Source organism: Gordionus sp. m RMFG-2023, chromosome 3, assembly GCF_954871325.1.
Source record: "Gordionus sp. m RMFG-2023 chromosome 3, tfGorSpeb1-WG-v2, whole genome shotgun sequence".
NCBI lineage: Eukaryota > Metazoa > Nematomorpha > Gordioida > Chordodea > Parachordodidae > Gordionus > Gordionus sp. m RMFG-2023.
Genome location: NC_088777.1, coordinates 31,517,015 through 31,534,473, shown reverse-complemented (window position 1 = coordinate 31,534,473; position 17,459 = coordinate 31,517,015). Strand labels below are relative to the sequence as shown.

The 17,459-nt window shown below is 25.6% G+C and overlaps 2 protein-coding genes across 2 annotated transcripts; one reads left to right on the top strand and one right to left on the bottom strand.

Moving 5' to 3' along the window:
• The first annotated feature begins 646 nt into the window (after window positions 1-646).
• On the top strand, window positions 647-2,092 carry LOC135926890 (uncharacterized). The gene has a single exon (XM_065462824.1). It carries the CDS (start codon window positions 647-649, stop codon window positions 2,090-2,092), a length of 1,446 nt encoding a protein of 481 aa, XP_065318896.1.
• A 778-nt stretch (window positions 2,093-2,870) lies between these two features.
• Window positions 2,871-15,907, bottom strand: LOC135926003 (homeobox-like protein HDP1). The gene is made up of 4 exons (XM_065461633.1): window positions 15,373-15,907; window positions 14,168-15,296; window positions 8,734-8,782; window positions 2,871-4,230 (listed from the first exon to the last, which is right to left on the bottom strand). Exons 1-4 carry the CDS (start codon window positions 15,653-15,655, stop codon window positions 3,496-3,498), a joined length of 2,196 nt encoding a protein of 731 aa, XP_065317705.1. The 5' UTR covers window positions 15,656-15,907; the 3' UTR covers window positions 2,871-3,495.
• Between the last annotated feature and the right edge of the window lie 1,552 nt (window positions 15,908-17,459).

Genomic DNA, 17,459 nt, shown 5'->3' with positions numbered 1-17,459 from the left:
AAAGATAACGCATTTACTATAAACGCAACGCTTAAAGATAACGCATTTACTATAAATGCAGCTTAATAAAGTTTATCTCAAAATTTATTCCTTTTACAAAATGTATATCTAATTATTCCATAACCCTGAATAAGTAGTTATATATCGAATTATTAAAATATTCCTTCAAGTTATATAAAAACTTATTCTATTAATTTAAAAAATCGAACAAGTACAGATTCTAATTTTTGATTATATACCGCTTACTAGAAAATCAAGTTTTATTAAAATAAAATTTATAAAAAAAATATAATTCATTATTCTAAGCCTAGTGAATGGTGTTAGTAAGAGTATCTTTTTAAAACGATTCAATTTTGAATATATTTAATAATAAATTTATAATATTATCATTTATTTTTTTGATTTTATCCGATCTTTAAGGTTAATATATGAAAATAATAGGTCCTTATGGCATCAAATAATAGTCCGAAAAAAAGTCCGTCCAAACATTACATAGGCCATTTATACATAGAGTAATTAAGATAAAATTTATAAATGATATATAATTTCATATACGCAATAGTATGTTTTACATCATTAAATATTACATATTTTTTTTAAAAAAATGTTATAATTTAGCAGAAGCGATAAATGTCACAAAAAAAGTATGAATCATTTGGAACACAAAGTTATTAAAGAGCAAAGAAAAGAGATTGAATTACTGTTGAAAGAGCTAGCCAGCCGAGATAAAGATATATCAAAGTATTGTCTGACGGAAAGGGAAAAATTGGGAAGATGGGAGGATTTGACTCAACGTATAGTTAAATATGAAACTAAATGTTCAAAGTTAGAATACGAATGCCATGCCAGGAACGATAAGGTTGAGAATTTGAAGGAAGAATTGCACAATAGGGAATCCGAATTTAGGATGAAGGAAACCGAATTAAACGTGCTGGCTCAGGAAAGGGATGAATATAAAAGAGTGAACAGAGGATTGAAAGAAAAAATTTGCGGGTTAGAAAAAAGGTTAGATAAACTTTTGAGTACATTGGAAGAGAAGGCCAATCTTATAGGTAAGCTCGAAGGTGAATTACAAGAAATAAGGGATGAACTGAGTGAAAAATCGCGCGACCTCAAAGAGGCATCAACGTGTTTGAAAGGAATGGTTGATAAATTCAAGGTTTTGGATTCGCATTGTCGAGATGCTACAGTAGACCGCGATCGTTTGATGATCGAATGTAAAGAAAAGGAGTTGCGGGTAAAAAAAATGAACGAAAAATTTAAAATGACTGAGGAGGAGCTAGTGGCATGTAAAAAACAAAGGAATGACCATTATCAAGAATATAAATCTCGCGAGTCGGAATGCCACACTCTGAGAAGCGAGGTCAAATATTTGGAAGAGCAAAAGGAACATCTAAAAAGAGTTTTGGAGTCTCAAAATGATACCCTTAAATTGCAACAAGAAAACTTGGATTACTACAAAGGATACATGATGTCCTACAAACTAAACAACATAGTCAGTAGCGCAAAAAATAAGGACGAATCTATTAAATGTATAGGGGACTTCGTAGCACCAGCAATTATTAACGGTGATAAGTATGATAATAAAATATGTGCTAATAACAGCGAAATGACGATTGAAAATTCTTTTAGTTCACCAAATACTGATAAATTTGGGACTAACGCTTCTTATAAATCAAAAAACGTTACGGTAGATGAAAGTTTTACCTCATTGCAATACAAACTTGGAACGACTCAACGTTTAATAGGTCAATCATACTTTAAAACTCTGCTAAAAGAAAGTCAAGATAGGATATTTAGTTCAAGGTCCATCTCAAAAACTGTTTCTTCCACTTCATTTCCTGATAAATACAATAGTCATCCAGAAAAAGACACCTGTTTCAAGGATAACGATGATATGCCCGAAAGTCTAGATAAAAATTATCATACCGCAATAGTTGATGGCAAAGAGGGCTTAAGTGGGAAAAAATCTACCGATAAACGGGAATATAAATCTAGCTCTAAAAAAGAGAGAGAAAATTCAATGTTAGATACTCAAACCCTCAAAACTTTGGATTATGTATTGAACGATTTTAGAATGGCAATAGGTTAGATATATAAATATTGTAATTTTATCAGTTAAATTTATGCTGATATAATGTTTTATTGTATAAATAAAATTGTTTAATGCGAATTTGTCACGAGTTTACATTGGAATAAAAATTAATAAATCTACAAGAGTTCATGTCTAATCTAAAATTTGTTTTAAGGTTTTATGGTTAGGCATATGGAAGAAACTAATATTATTTCCAAGAAAAATGTGCCATAGACTATAATTTAATCAAGAAAAGAATTGATGTAAGGTTTATGAAGTATAATCTAATAGTATTATTTAATAATAGTGTATAAAAAATTTACATAGATAAACGCATCTATTCTCAGCTTAATACACCTAAATTAGATGTCTAATCTCTTAACTATTCAAAAATTAGACCAATAAGAAAAGAAATAATGGTTTATTTTATTTTTCATATTTTTATCTGCAATATCGTATATATAATGTATTTATAGTATATAATATATTTAATTATTCGAATGAATAGTTATATAAAAAAATGGATATTAAATAATATAATTGATTATAAATCACATCACATAAAGTGAGTAAATTACAGGGAATTATGACTGTGAATAGTTCCAAAAAATTATCGATAGCATGACTTTCAGTTTCAAGTATTCTGTAATGTTCATGTTATAAGATTGATAAATAAGATTTGTAAATTTAATTAATTAATAAATGAGAAAGGAATGAAAACAAAAAAGGAAAAATCAGAAATTATGTTAGACATTATTTTTATCATAATAAGTATATATTCTAAAGTGAGGAGAGAAAGAAATTAAAAGATTTTTAAATTTAAGAAATAAAAAATATTATTTTTTTTTAATTAATAAACAAAAAAAGATATCACATTAAAAAAATTTGAATTAAAATAATATGGAATATTTCTGTTTATTAAAAAAATGTTTTGTGGTGGAAAGGAATACAATAAATTTATTAGTTTTATGGTCTGTTTTATATCTGAAAGAAAAGGTAATTTGGTGGGTAACATAATTCTGTAGTGGAAAAATACAAAATGTTGAAGAGAGTCTTTTTAATACTTTTTGTGATAGCATGCCTTAAAGAATAAATAAGATATATTGTAAGAAAGAGAAGTTTAAAATAATATTTTATATTTGATTAGCTCATTCACAGTTTAATTTATTTTGAAAATCGTTTTTGAATTTACAAGTTGTTATATTAGATCATTTTACATGATCGCGATATATGGCCCCTTAAATACATGTCATGTTCAATAACTATCATAACTATTATATTACTATAATCATCAGCAAACTACATGTTACATTAATTAATTTAAAAATGTGGTCGGGAGTATCCTTGAATATTTTTTTAAAAATATATTTTTGCAATTTTGGTCATAATTTTATCAAATAAATTTTCCTGAAACTGTTATATCATTCGTTGAATTCATGATTAGTAAATTCGTTTGAGTGAATGTCGTTTAACATATGGTTGCTAGCTTTATTGTTATTATTACCGATATCATTTTTTTTCGTAGAAAGATAATGATTATTATTTTTAATCTTGGAATAGTTGACGTGTTTTAGGGGGATGGACGAAATGGGATTCGAATATGCCGAGGAGTAGGAGAGAGTGGTATTGTTTTTTTGTGAATAAAAATCGTCAATTTGATTTGGGCGATGAGGGTATTTATCGGCAACGAATTCTTTGAAAGCGATAGATTGATTTAATTGATTCGTTTGGTTGTCGATAGAATTAGCCACGTGATTGGGCATCATCGAAGAGCGATCGCTATTCTGATTTTTGTCGTTATCGCTTTCGAAATGTTCGCTCGAGATTAAATTGGAATTTTTGTTTATATAGGAATCGGAAATTGTATTATTGTTTTCGAGATATGTTACATATGTATTGTTAGGCATTTTTTTATTTAGCAGATAGGAGGATTCTTCGCCAGTTAATGTGTCGTTACTACTGGTAAAGGGGGTAAAAGTATCATCACCGATTCGAGGGTTATTATCGTTATCTTCAGCTGTGACTGAGAAATGGGACCGCAAAAAAGAATTTTCGGTGCGTAAATTATCGTTGATCTCCGTTAAATCCTTGACCCGTTCTCTCAAATAATCCATTTCGGATTTGACGGCGAGTCTTAGATGACTCTTGACTAAGTCCTATTTAGGAATTTTCGATTTATAAAAACCAGTATTTTAGTAAAGATCAACAAATTAAAAGAGATAAATATTTTTGATCTTTCATGTTTATAAATTAATGAGAAATACACTGATATCTTTACATTGTGTCCTATTAGCTGATACGACAATTTACTATTTAAAAATTATATGCTTTATCAAAATTTTATTAGAATAATTCTTTTGATTTTTATATTTAATCATTTATTATTATTTTAATAATTTTTTATATAAAAACTTTTACTAAAGGTGGCGTATTTAACAAAATAAATCATGTAACAATTTAAAAAATTAACATAATATAATTTTGTGTTTATTTTTTTATAAAAAAAATCTTTATTTTACAATAATAAATCGTCTTGATATCAGCCAGTGATATGAGTAAATAAAAACTTAAGTCATTGGGCCTTGATGCATCTCTGAAATCCATGAAGTATATAACAAAATAATGAAATATTTTTTTAAAAAAAATAAAGGCAGGCGGGTCATTCCATGACAAATCAAACACGATTCGGCCGACCCCCTTCGATTTTTTTAAAATTTGGTAAGCAAAGAAAGGCTAAGAAATAGCCAAAATTTTAGCCTCCTAACATTTATATTTTTGAAGATATTAGGGTTCAAAGTGGCCGTATTTTTACCATTATCTGCCTTCATTCAATTAAGCATATCTTAAAAACTACATAATTGTAAATAACAAATTTAATATCAAAATTAAGTACAAAGATTCTACTTTTAGATAAAAAAATTTTTTTATTTTTTTTCCCAATTTCAGGTCATTTTATTTAATATATAAGGACTAAAAACGATTTTTTGGAAATAATACGACCTTCAATTTTTTTACAAAATTTAGTAGACATTATAACTCTTCCTTTATATTTATAAAAAAAAATTGGTCTGGGACGCGGCCATCTTCATTCTCAAAATGGATAAAAATGTTTAGAAAAGTGTATAAATATTTCCCCGAAAGGGGGCGTCTTTGTATAAAATTATATATTAATCAGTTTTTAATGGTTTTTCTTGGACTATTTGATATAATTTAAAGGATTATTTATCTTGTAAGTGAAAATAACAATAAATGGGGCTTTCATTCAATTATAGAAATTGTCTATCGATAAAAGAAATTTAATTTATTACTTTATTATAAAATTTTTTGCCCATATAACATATATTTAATGAATATTAATAAAATATATTCAACCAAGTTTATAGTTCTTGAATATATGGAATCTTATCCATTTCATAGACGCCAAAAATAATATCAAAATTTTCTCTACTCAATTTTTTAAAATAATTTGATATTTTTAAAATATTACAAATATTAATTTATTATTATTATGAAATTATATACAAAATAAAAGTATTATCATAAAATTACCCAAAACAATATAAATATTGGATCGGATTTTCTAAAATCGGCATAGCCTTACTAAATTAGAATAACAATAAATAAGTGTTTCAATCAATAAAATAAATAAAAATTTTAAAATTGATTAACCCTTTCGCGCCCAGCGAGATCCTTTGTCATTAAAATTTTTAATCAATTAATTTTTATATTTAAAGAAACTAATGGTTGGTACTTAGAGATATTAATTTATAAAACAATATTTATTAATTCATATTTTATCATTAACCTGTCAAAATCATTATTTTATTATATCAAAATGTCAAAATGATTATTTTATTATATCAAAGTACAAGTATTTTTTGTTCATGGGAAATATTTCGGGCGCGAAAGGGTTTTAATCATTCAATAACACATGCTCACTATATTAATTCATTTTTTAATAAATATCTTGGTATTTTGATTCACCTAACCCCAAGCCTGGAAAAACTATAGACGAATATACAGTTAAAATTGTACAAGAATTTTATTGTATGGACGAAATAAGCAGAATCATGCCAGGCAGGAAAGATTGCGTTTCGATTTTGACCAAAGACGGAAAAAAGAATACCATACATAAGAGATTAATTTTAGATAATTGAAAAAAATTTATATATTTTTTAAAGAAATGAGGCCTGATGTTAAAATTGGTTTTTCGAAATTCGCAAGCATTCGCCCAAAAATTTTATACTTGTTGAAGGTAGTGGTACACATGTATGTGATTGCAGCTACCACCAAAATTTAAATTAATGATCATTGGATCAAATTTAACCAATGATATGTTGCCCTTTAAAACATACAAACATATTTTACACTTAATAATTTGTAATTCGCCTCAACCATCCAGTTATATGGGCAAATGTGATAATTGTTTAGGGTCAACACATTTACGCGATCAAATAGAAATATTGTTTCGTTCTAAGGACATCGAATTTATAACATACAAACAATGGCTATCCGTAGATAGAACCACTCTTGAAACAATAACCAAACCAGTAGGTGAATTTATCAATGCCTTTTTTAAAAAAATGGAATCTTTATCATTTTTTTATTTCAACGCAACAATCGTTGTATCAAAACAATCTAAAATTGAACTTAGACGAAGACCAATATTTAATTTTGTGATTTTTAAGAAAACTATAGATTTATACTTTAGGATGAAGTACAAAATTATCATTGGAATAGGGCTCAATCCACTGTTCACCCTTTTGTTATATATTATAAAGATAATTTTGCCAATATTTGTTGCCTAAATTATGTAATGATATCCGAATCTTTGCAACACAATACAATAGCAGTACATAACTTTAAAAAAACATTGCTAAATTTTTTAATTAATAAAATTTTTTGTTTTCCGGTGGATCCGCTGCACAGTATAAAAATCGTAAAAATTTTATTAATATTTGCTATCATGAGATGGATTTCGGGGTACAGGCGAAATGGCATTTTTCTGCTACAGCACACGGGAAAAGTGTTTGTGATGGGATTGGTGGCACTGTTAAAAGATTAGCCGCTAGAGCTAGTTTACAAGGCCTAACTCAAAGTACACATCATATGAATTGTACGAGTTAGCTAAAGAAAATATTAATGTCATATATTTTGAATAGATGACCAAAATAAATAATGATTAGGAAGATCTATTACTCAGGGAAAGATTTTCAAAAACTAGATCTATACCTGGAACACACAAAATACACACCTTGATTCCAACAGATCTACATAATTTAAAAGTAAAATGTATTCCAATTCAATAGAAAGTACTTTAGAATAGTTATCATATAATGATGAAAGTATAATTATTGAAGAAATATCAGGATACCTAACGTATCCTTATGATTCTAATTGGTGGTTAGCTTTGTTTTAGTGAAAAATCAAAAGCAGGAAGAAATATATATAAAGTTTCTACACCCATCCGGACCTTCTAATTCCTTTACATTTCCAAGTATAGACGACACTCTTTGCTTGCCCAAATGTCATATCTTAACATTAGTTTCACTGTTAAATGCTACTGGCCGTAGTTATACTATACATTGTCGTCACAAGAAAGTACATGCGCTACCGAAAAATTAGAATCTTTTAAAAGTGAGTTTAAATTTAAATTATATCAATTTTTTTAATATTTAGGGCGCCATATATGAAATGTACAAGATCCTGATTCATATATTCAAGAACTCGAAACTTAATTGAACATATTTTATTAATATTTATTAAATATATGTTATATGGGCAAAAATTTTTTTAATAAATTATAAATAAAGTAATAAATTGAATTTCTTTTATCGATAGACAATTTCTATAATTGAATGAAAGCCCCATTTATTGTTATTTTCACTTACAAGATGAATAATCCTTTTAATTATATCAAAGAGTTCAAGAAAAACCATTAAAAACTTATTAATATATAATTTTATACAAAGACGCCCCCTTTCGGGAAAATATTTATACACTTTTCTAAACATTTTTATCCATTTTGAGAATGAAGATGGCCGCGTCCCAGACCAATTTTTTTTTATAAATATAAAGGAAGAGTTTAATAATGTCTACTAAATTTTTTAAAAAAATTGATGGTCGTATTATTTCCAAAAAATCGTTTTTAGTCCTTATATATTAAATAAAATAACCGGAAGTTGGAAAAAAAATAAAATTTTTTATTTATCTAAAAGTAGAATCTTTGTACGTAATTTTGATAAATTTGTTATTTACAATTATGTAGTTTTTAAGATATGCTTAATTGAATGAAGGCAGATAATGGTAAAAATACGTCATTTTTGCCACTTTGAACCCTAATATCTTCAAAAATATAAATGTTAGGAGGCTAAAATTTTGGCTATTTCTTAGTTACATTGACCTTTCTTTGCTTACCCAATTTTAAAAAAATCGTAGGGGGTCGGCCGAAAATCTCATTTTTTTTGCTCATTGACGTGGAATGACCCAGGCATATAGAGTCTGTCAGAAATTTGATATTAAAAAAATTAGTCGATTCGAAAAAGATAATAACATATTTTTAAGTTTTAACCAATTAATTTATTTGCTCATTGAATTTTACAATTAGTATAAAATAGATTAAGATTTAAATATTAAATAATTAAAAATTTTTGAATTACCATCGCCAACTCAATCTTGTTATCGATGGCTTGAGTATTACTGGTGGCTCTGCAAAAAATATATAAAATGTTTAGATATTTATCATTTAAAAATTTATATAATAAATAGATAAACTATGTTTAGAAATATTTATAAAATGGCTAAAACGGGGGACGTAATTATTACTAGTGACCTAGAGGTTAAAGAAGATTTGTCAGATTCTGAGAATTGTAAATTTATTTAATTAAAATATTTTTACTAATACATTATTTAGCTTCTTCTGATGATGATAATAATTTTGAGATGAATGATTAAGACTGGAGAAACTATTCATTTATTTTACCTTATCGTCTGCTTATAAATTTTTCTGCTTTCCCAAATTTAACAATTTTATATAAATATTTATTAACTATTCTTACTATCATGTACTGCCGAAAGGGTCATGAGTAAAATTAAACTAATTAAAACAAGACTTCGTAGTGTCATGAAAGATCCATTTCTTAATAATTTAACCATTTTATCAATGGAAAATAATTTATTTAAACAATTAAATATTGATGAAATTATAAATTCTTTTGCTTTCTCTTCCCCTAATTTATCTAAATTATTAATTTAAAAATAATATTTTTAAAGCATATATTTTTTACATTATATTTATATTATAATAAATATTGATGCAATAAAAATTATTTTTGAAATTTATTGGTGTCAAAAAATAATTTACAATGGGGGGGGGAGTACTTTAGGGGGGTATTCTGCTTCTATCCCTCAAAAAGTGTAGGGGTCACTGTCTCCTACATGATATCATGCCTACAACTGTGATTTCATATAAAATTAACCATTTCTTTCAAAAAAACGGGAATAAATCATTATTACTGAAAAATAATATCGAGATATTTTTGTATATGCTTCGACTTTGTTTGTCAGATGACATTACTGCTAATAAGTTGATTATCATTACTTAATTCAAGTTTTTTTGCTAAGCAAGATATGCTTTGACTAATTCATCTTAGAATATTTTTTTAAATTGGCGAATATAATAGAAAAAGTTATCAAGGGCTAGAAAATTAGCAAGTACAAATGATATCCATCTCGCAGGTATGCTCCTTATGAAATTTATATTCTACAACATATAAATTTTTTGAGCTTTTTTATTTTTATTTGTTAATCTGTTGAATATCTTTGTAACATTTCATAGTTATTGATTTTATGCACCTTTTTTAGCAGCAGTTAGAGCATGCTGGCAAAATTTGTTAATTTATTTAGATACTGTCATTATGGGTTAAATTACAAAAATAACATCATTATCACATTTAGGAAACAGTATTTAATTCTCAGAGTCCTACTTGGATTTAATAGAATATTTGGAATATATTTAGATCACAATCAGATTTAAATTTTTATTTTGTAAAAAATAGAGGGAAATAATAGATTAGAAATTTGATATTATATGAAAAAAATTTCCAGCTATATAAAACAATAATAAATAAATTGAAAATTTGTTAAAATTGACAACTTAAAAATTTTATGATTTATGACATTTTTGCAGAATTTTAAATAGCGGGACATTTAGAGTCTCGTTTTTTTTCCATGTGACATATTTATTTAAAGTGTTGTTTAAGCAATTATAACATTTTTGGGAAAGAATAACTATAAAAATGTTAAATATTATATATATTATTTATAGGGCTGTGTCGATATTAAATATCGGATCGGCACCGATACTTAACGTTTTCAAAAAATATCGGTCGATCTGATCAGGTATTTTTTATTTTGGTTATTTTATGATGATTATATATATAATTTTTTCATTTTATGAATTTCATAATAATAAATTAATGAAAGGAACTAAAATAAAATATATTTATTGTAATGTTTAAAAAAATAGCTTCAAATTTTACACTATTTTTTGTTAAATTATCTGCAACAAGAAATGGATTTTTAAATATCTAACGAGTCACATTAAGCTAGTGTTGCTAAACGGTTCGATTAACCCAATTTAAAAATCGTTAACTTAAGAATTTGGCCAAAAGTTAATTATTATAGCTTATTGATTTTGCCCACAGATGGTAGAAAGGTTTGGCCTTCTATTGGAAAAATTTTGAGGCTTAGGTAATAATATTTTGGCTAAAATTTTGATTTAGCCCTTTTTAATCAGCTAAATGGAGTTGTTTAACAACATTGCATTTCCTATAAACATTGTAAATATTTTAAATGGGATAACTATTAGAGAATAAATATAATAAAATTCATAAAATTTATTTGTTTTTTAAGTAGGAAATATTGATATATTTTAGATAGCATTGAGACAAAGATAGATGGCAAATAAAAATCAATATAAATATCGGATCGGATAGGCATATCGGATAGGAGAAAAATTTGTGAATCGGCACAGACCAATTATTTATTATTTTTATATGATGATTTCCCAAATTCGAAAAAGATTTCTTATTAAATATTGTCTCATTTATATAAAGCACTCCTGTAGAACGTTTGTTTATTCTAAGGATTAGGAAGGCTTATTTTTGGAAAAAAGATATTCGACAAAAATTTTGAAAGTAGTTTAATGTTAAAGTCAAATAAAAACTTATCAAGTTCAAATTTTTATATAAAATAAATATTACATTGTGTTTATTTATATTATTATTTTGGTGCAAATATAAATATATAATTGTGGTGTTATTTCTACAGGAATGATTATGTAATATATTTTTTCAATAAAATTTATAAAAAAATTTGGTAAGTCACTAGAAAAAATTTTTAATATTATTTTATTTATTTTTGATATTTTTTTTATTAAAAAATAATAAATATGCGATCGTGTGGTGTGGATATCGGTGGAAATTTTTGATATAATAATGATTCAAATTTTTTTTTTCCCCTTTTTTATGGATTACATAAATTTTACCGAGATCATTAATTCATATACAAGATCCATGGTATTTTTAAAATATCATGTGAGCTTCTTATTTATCACCGTGTTATAAAAGCATCAAAATTTAAAAAAATGCAGCATCTTATTTTTAAATCTTATTTTATTAATTAGGTACTATATTTTAAAATATTAATCTTCCTGTGAACAAATTTATTCATCTATTATATCTTTTTGTGTCCAGGACTTCTGTAAGTTGTAGTCTTGTTTAATAGGGTTGGGACAAAGCTATTGGAAAACGGTAAAATATATCTGTAAAATTTGTCAGTAACTTTTTTAGGTGCAATATTTTGAAAAATTTGCTCCCATACACAGGCATTATCTTTTGGAAAAATAGGGGGCCCTGCCATGTGATCGAAATAGATGGATCTATTTTTAAAGGAAAAAATAACACAGGGAGGATTTTTAAATCAAATGCCATTTGGATTATAGGTGGGATATCAAGAAATGATGGGAAATTTTTTATCGCTGAAACTGAAAAAGATATAAAGAAACCCTTCAGGGTATAATCAGTAAGCACGTCTATACGGATTCAACTATCATGACAGACAAATATAAGGGGTAAATTAAATATTGATAAATCATAAAATTTAATATGTTTTCAAGTTATAACAAACTTAATGAAAATGGATATGCTCATTCATTACTTGGCTAGCATCCCCAGAACTGGAAGAAAATCTTCCTTTTGTTTATATATGTGAATATTCTTATTTTCGTAATATTAAAAATATGTGAAATTTAAGTAAATTAATTAAATTTTTAAATGATATAAATTTATATAGACATTTTTATTTTTCTTTAAAATTATATATCTATATTATCATTGTTTATCGTATTTGATTAAATACCTAACTTAGTAGCATACAATATAACACACACCCTTTTAAAATTTTCAAATAATATACTCCATTTTTAATGTAAAATTAAAGAATTGTGAAAATTTTCACAAAAAAAATTTCCACAAATATACATGATCGCATATTTATTATATTTTAATATAAAAAGAAAAATAATATTAAAAACTTTCCCTAGTTTCAGTGACTTACCAAAATTTTGTATAATAAAAAAAATAATGAGTTATATTAATTATTTAGAAATAACTTGCAATGTAACTAATTGCATATGAAATTAAAGTTACATTTGAAATAATGTAGCTACTAACTATAATTAGTTATATTTCATAAAAAACTAACAACACTAATAATTAGGAAGGTAATTTTGATTTTATTATCTTAAATCTTATAAATTATTAGTTTATATTTATGTAGCTTTCATGATAACTGATTACACTAATAAGGTTCTCTAATATAACATGTGTATGATGCCTTTGTGCCAAAAACTGTTAATCACATTAGGCATTTAATTTTTACTTAAGTTGAAATCTGAATAGGCAAAAATCATATTTAATTGAATTAGTATGTTGGAACTGACTATGCAAAAATCATGATTTTTAAAAATTGAATCATGATCTTTTTATATAACAGAAAAAACATGCTAAATTATTTTAACAAGATTTGAACAAAATATTGGTAGTATATTTTAGATTGCGATATTGGAAAATTTTCAATAAAATTAGCAGATTATAGTTTCCATTAGGATTGGTATAATGAATAATATACACAATGTTTGTTTTATGGATGGACATGGGCAGGAAGAGAAAAGACACTGGGCAAGCATGCCAGGTAAACCTATTTTTAAAACAATGAGCAAGCAGGCAGGAGAATTTAAAATATTTTTCTGGCAAAATGAATAGAATGACCTTATATTCATTAAAATATAATTTTTATATTTCACAATATTGATATTCTATAAGTTTAAGTTACAATATATTAAAATAAAATAAAAACCAAACCAAACAATCAAATAATAAAAAAATTGGGTTATCATTTTAATTAAACAATTTTTTAGACAAATGGCCAGGGTAAATTTTTATTTTTTAAAAAGTTGGGCTTTCAGGTTTAAACCTGTTTATTGTAGACCTCTAGCTCAGGCCAAAATTTTTAAAAATTTGGTTTTTATGAATAATTATCACTATTCTTTGTAATGTGTTTCAAAGGGAAATAAATGAGTAATAAATAAATGAGCTATTACATAATTTTGATATTCAAACAAATGAATATTTTTTAATTCAGCCTAGTTCATATAAAAAAATATTTTAAATGCTGCTAGTGCTTTTTTTAAAAAAATTTGAAATTTTATTTTTTTATGCCATTCTTTAGTCTAGCTAGTGTTGTTAAACAGCTAGATTTCTAAAAATGTGCCAAAAAATTATGCAAGCTTCAAGATTTCATTAATAGATGTCCAAACCTTTCTGCCATTTATGATTAAAACCTCCAGGCTTGCATAATATTTTTGGCTAAAATATTGGGTTAGCGGTTTTTAAAAATGGCACTTAACAATACTAAGTCTGGCCTACATGTCTCTAAAAAATAAAATAATTAACTAGGATCATTATTAATATATACAGATCTCAATTGATTAATTTTTCAATGAATACACATATAAAATTTAAATTATCTTACAATTCTTCCAAACTACCAGAAAACTTCTCATTGTTGACAGAATCGTCAAATAATTTGTTATGCTTCCAATGTACTTCTTCACCACCATTTGATGCAAAGGTGGCAAGGATTGAGTTAGGAGAATATGGGAATGAATTTACATCATTATTATTATTAACATTGTTTATAGCAATGCTGATTGAATTATCAGTTATATCCATACTATTTGCAGGGTATAAAAAATTTGTTACATCGGATATTGAAGATTTTAAAAGTTCTGCTGTTTGATCTTCATTTCCATGTGTAGGGGATACAAGTATAGATTGTTTATCTAATGGATTATTTACATTGTCATTGATATTGGTAACTAGGAATACCTTATTTTTGCCTAGCCCACCTTGATTTTCAGTATTGGACTGATTAATTATCTGATTAAAATCATGAAGATGGTTGTTTTTAACATTGAAGGGCTCATTATGAATAACATTTAAGGGGATTTGAGCATTTTTATAAATTTTGTTATCATTGAGTGTATTGATTGAAGGATCCCCTTGTATATATGCACTAAATTTGTTAGTAACACTTCTGTTTCTATCAAAATCTGTATTTTCTGTGATAAGAATAGTATTGTTGACTGATAAGACAGCACCAAGTAATGATGGGGTTATAGGTCTATTAAGATCATTAGTGTTAGGTGTAATGTTAGAAGGAAGTTTATTCAGCTGTTTTAGAGTATTGTTGATGTTTAAAAATTGATTTACCTGTGTAAAATTAACATTAGTATTTATAGTAGATGTAGATGGCAGCACTGATAAAGGAACATTTGATAGACTGGACATTACAATTGTGATATGTTGTGATGCTACAGCTTGAGATGTGTGTGATGATTGCAATGAAATATATGTACCATCTGTGCAAATCCATCTACCTTTTTTATAAGGGATCTGACTTGGTATTTTTACAACCTTAAATCTTGGCACTGAGGGTTTTATAGATGAAAATGATGTTTGAGAATTGGTTACTATAGTTATTATATTAGGAGGTGGTGCAATAGGTTGTTTGTTGGTATTTGATGTAATTTGGGAAATTGATTGAGTTGATATAATTTGAGCAATAAAGGTTATGGGTAATTGATGATACTGTTTACTGACTAAATAAAAATATTATAATTATATCTTAATAATAAATAATATTTTAATGAAAATATATTAAAGCATTCTATTTACCCTCAATTATGTTGCCTTCATATTTAATGGCAGTGTTATCTATTGTGAAACCTCCTTTGGTTTCGGATTCATCTAAATTTTCATTATCTTCAGATTTTTCATTATGCACATGGGTAGGGGCTATATCTTCATGAACACTTGTGATTTGAAAGTAACTCTTTTTAGTAGTAGTGTTAGAATGAACTATCATATTACTATTAACTGTAGCAACACTTAGTAACAGAGGTATAGTCCCATTCCTTTTTATATTCTCATTATCTGATTCTTGAATTTTATTATCCATTCAGACAATACTATGTTTTTAAACTATATAAAATGCCCCCCACACTATTAAAGCAGGCTCACTCACCTTCTTTCCAGGAATTTTAAAAATAAAAATTATATATATTTTTAAATTGTTTTTCGTGAATAATTTTCAAGTGTTAATTATTAACACGATTGTAATCGTTTTAATAAAAATTAAATAATATACAACATAATGAAAATATATTATGAATTAATGCATGAAAAATATTTTTTATTATTTATTTTTCACGCCGATATTTTTTTTTAACAAACGATTAGTAGTACCATAACAACTCCACATAAAAAAATGACAATTATGTAAATATAATATAATTATTTTTTTAAATGTATAAATTCATTATAATTTAAATATAATTGTAAAAAATAATAAAACAATAAAATATTTAAAAAATATTAAAGGCAAGAAGACCACGATTTTAATTGATTGTGATATTCTAAAATAATCATTGATAATTTAGATAAATAAAATATATATATTAAATTTCAGTAAACTTGAAAATGCTAAAAATCTTTATAAACATATTAAAATACCACGAAAAATTTTGAAATAAAATAATAATATTCAAAATATTTTTAGTTATATTTAGTATGTTTGAATAAAAAATATCCAATGATGGTTGATAGTTTTTATTTATTTAAATCACTTAAATAATACAAGATAAAAGATACTTGTATTTTTTGCTTAATTAGAGTATCTTAAGATACTTTTAAATTATCATTGCCAATTAAATTAGAATATTTTATGAAATACAGTTTTTAATAATTAATTGAGAAGAACATAACATACACATATAATAAGAATGAATATTTACAATAATAAATAAAACATTGATGAGTTAATTATAATAATCAGGCATTTTAATATTAGTATTAACCCATTCTTAGCATAGATTGAGAAGGGAGACTAGTATTTTTAATGGGAGTTGAAATATTAATTCGCAAAAGAGTATTTAAAAAACATTCATTATTTTATAATTCAAATAATTTATCATTAGACCTTTGCCGTTTCGGCGTACTTAACATGCCAAAACTAAATAACTCTTCAATTGGAGTTGATGAAGGTATTGCTGCATTATATTTTAAAAAAAATTCCATAAAAAGCATTTATAATGTATTTCGACTTTCTTTAATATAATTTAAAACCTCCAATTTGATTTTATTTGTATGATTGAACTCAGCAACATTTGCACCACCAAAAGAAAAATAATTATAATTTTCTTTATTAGATGTTTTATCTATTAGTATTATAGTTTTAGCTTGATTATATACATTGTTACTACATTTAGGGCTTCTTTTATTAATATATTTTGAAGATATTTTTTTAATCATCCAACTCAATCCATAGTTTTTAAAATATGGAAGTGATTTGATGCCAAGAAAAGCCTCATTATATTCAAATCATATAAAAATATTTTCTTAAAATCTTTTGCCTATACCATCTTGGGCAGCTTTTAATAAAGGTATGTATACAATATTGTAAGCTTGAATTTATAAGTTAACTTATTCCTTTTTTAACTACACATAAATAATATACTTTAATATGTTCAACAAAATTTGTTTAACTATTCATTTTTTTGTTTATACAGGTTTTAAATCAAACCTGTACATTGTCTTTTTTAACTCTTATTTTAAATAAAATTTCCATATAAAATTTTAAAATTGGGCTATGATTCAGGGGAACTTATTTCTATAATTTATATTTCATTACCTTCTTCTTCACTATCATGAGTGTTAATCATCCTACAAATTAAAAATAATAAATTTGGTAATGATATTCTATC

Bases quoted from the DNA above. Each gene is read 5' to 3' on its own strand.
- LOC135926890 (XM_065462824.1), top strand. From the start codon at position 647: ATGAATCATTTGGAACACAAAGTTATTAAAGAGCAAAGAAAAGAGATT.
- LOC135926003 (XM_065461633.1), bottom strand. From the start codon at position 15,655: ATGGATAATAAAATTCAAGAATCAGATAATGAGAATATAAAAAGGAAT. The intron at 15,297-15,372 runs GTAAATAGAATG...ATTTTTATTTAG, and splicing joins TGAAGGCAACATAATTGAGG to TCAGTAAACAGTATCATCAA. The intron at 8,783-14,167 runs GTAAGATAATTT...TATTTTTTGCAG, and splicing joins TCTGGTAGTTTGGAAGAATT to AGCCACCAGTAATACTCAAG.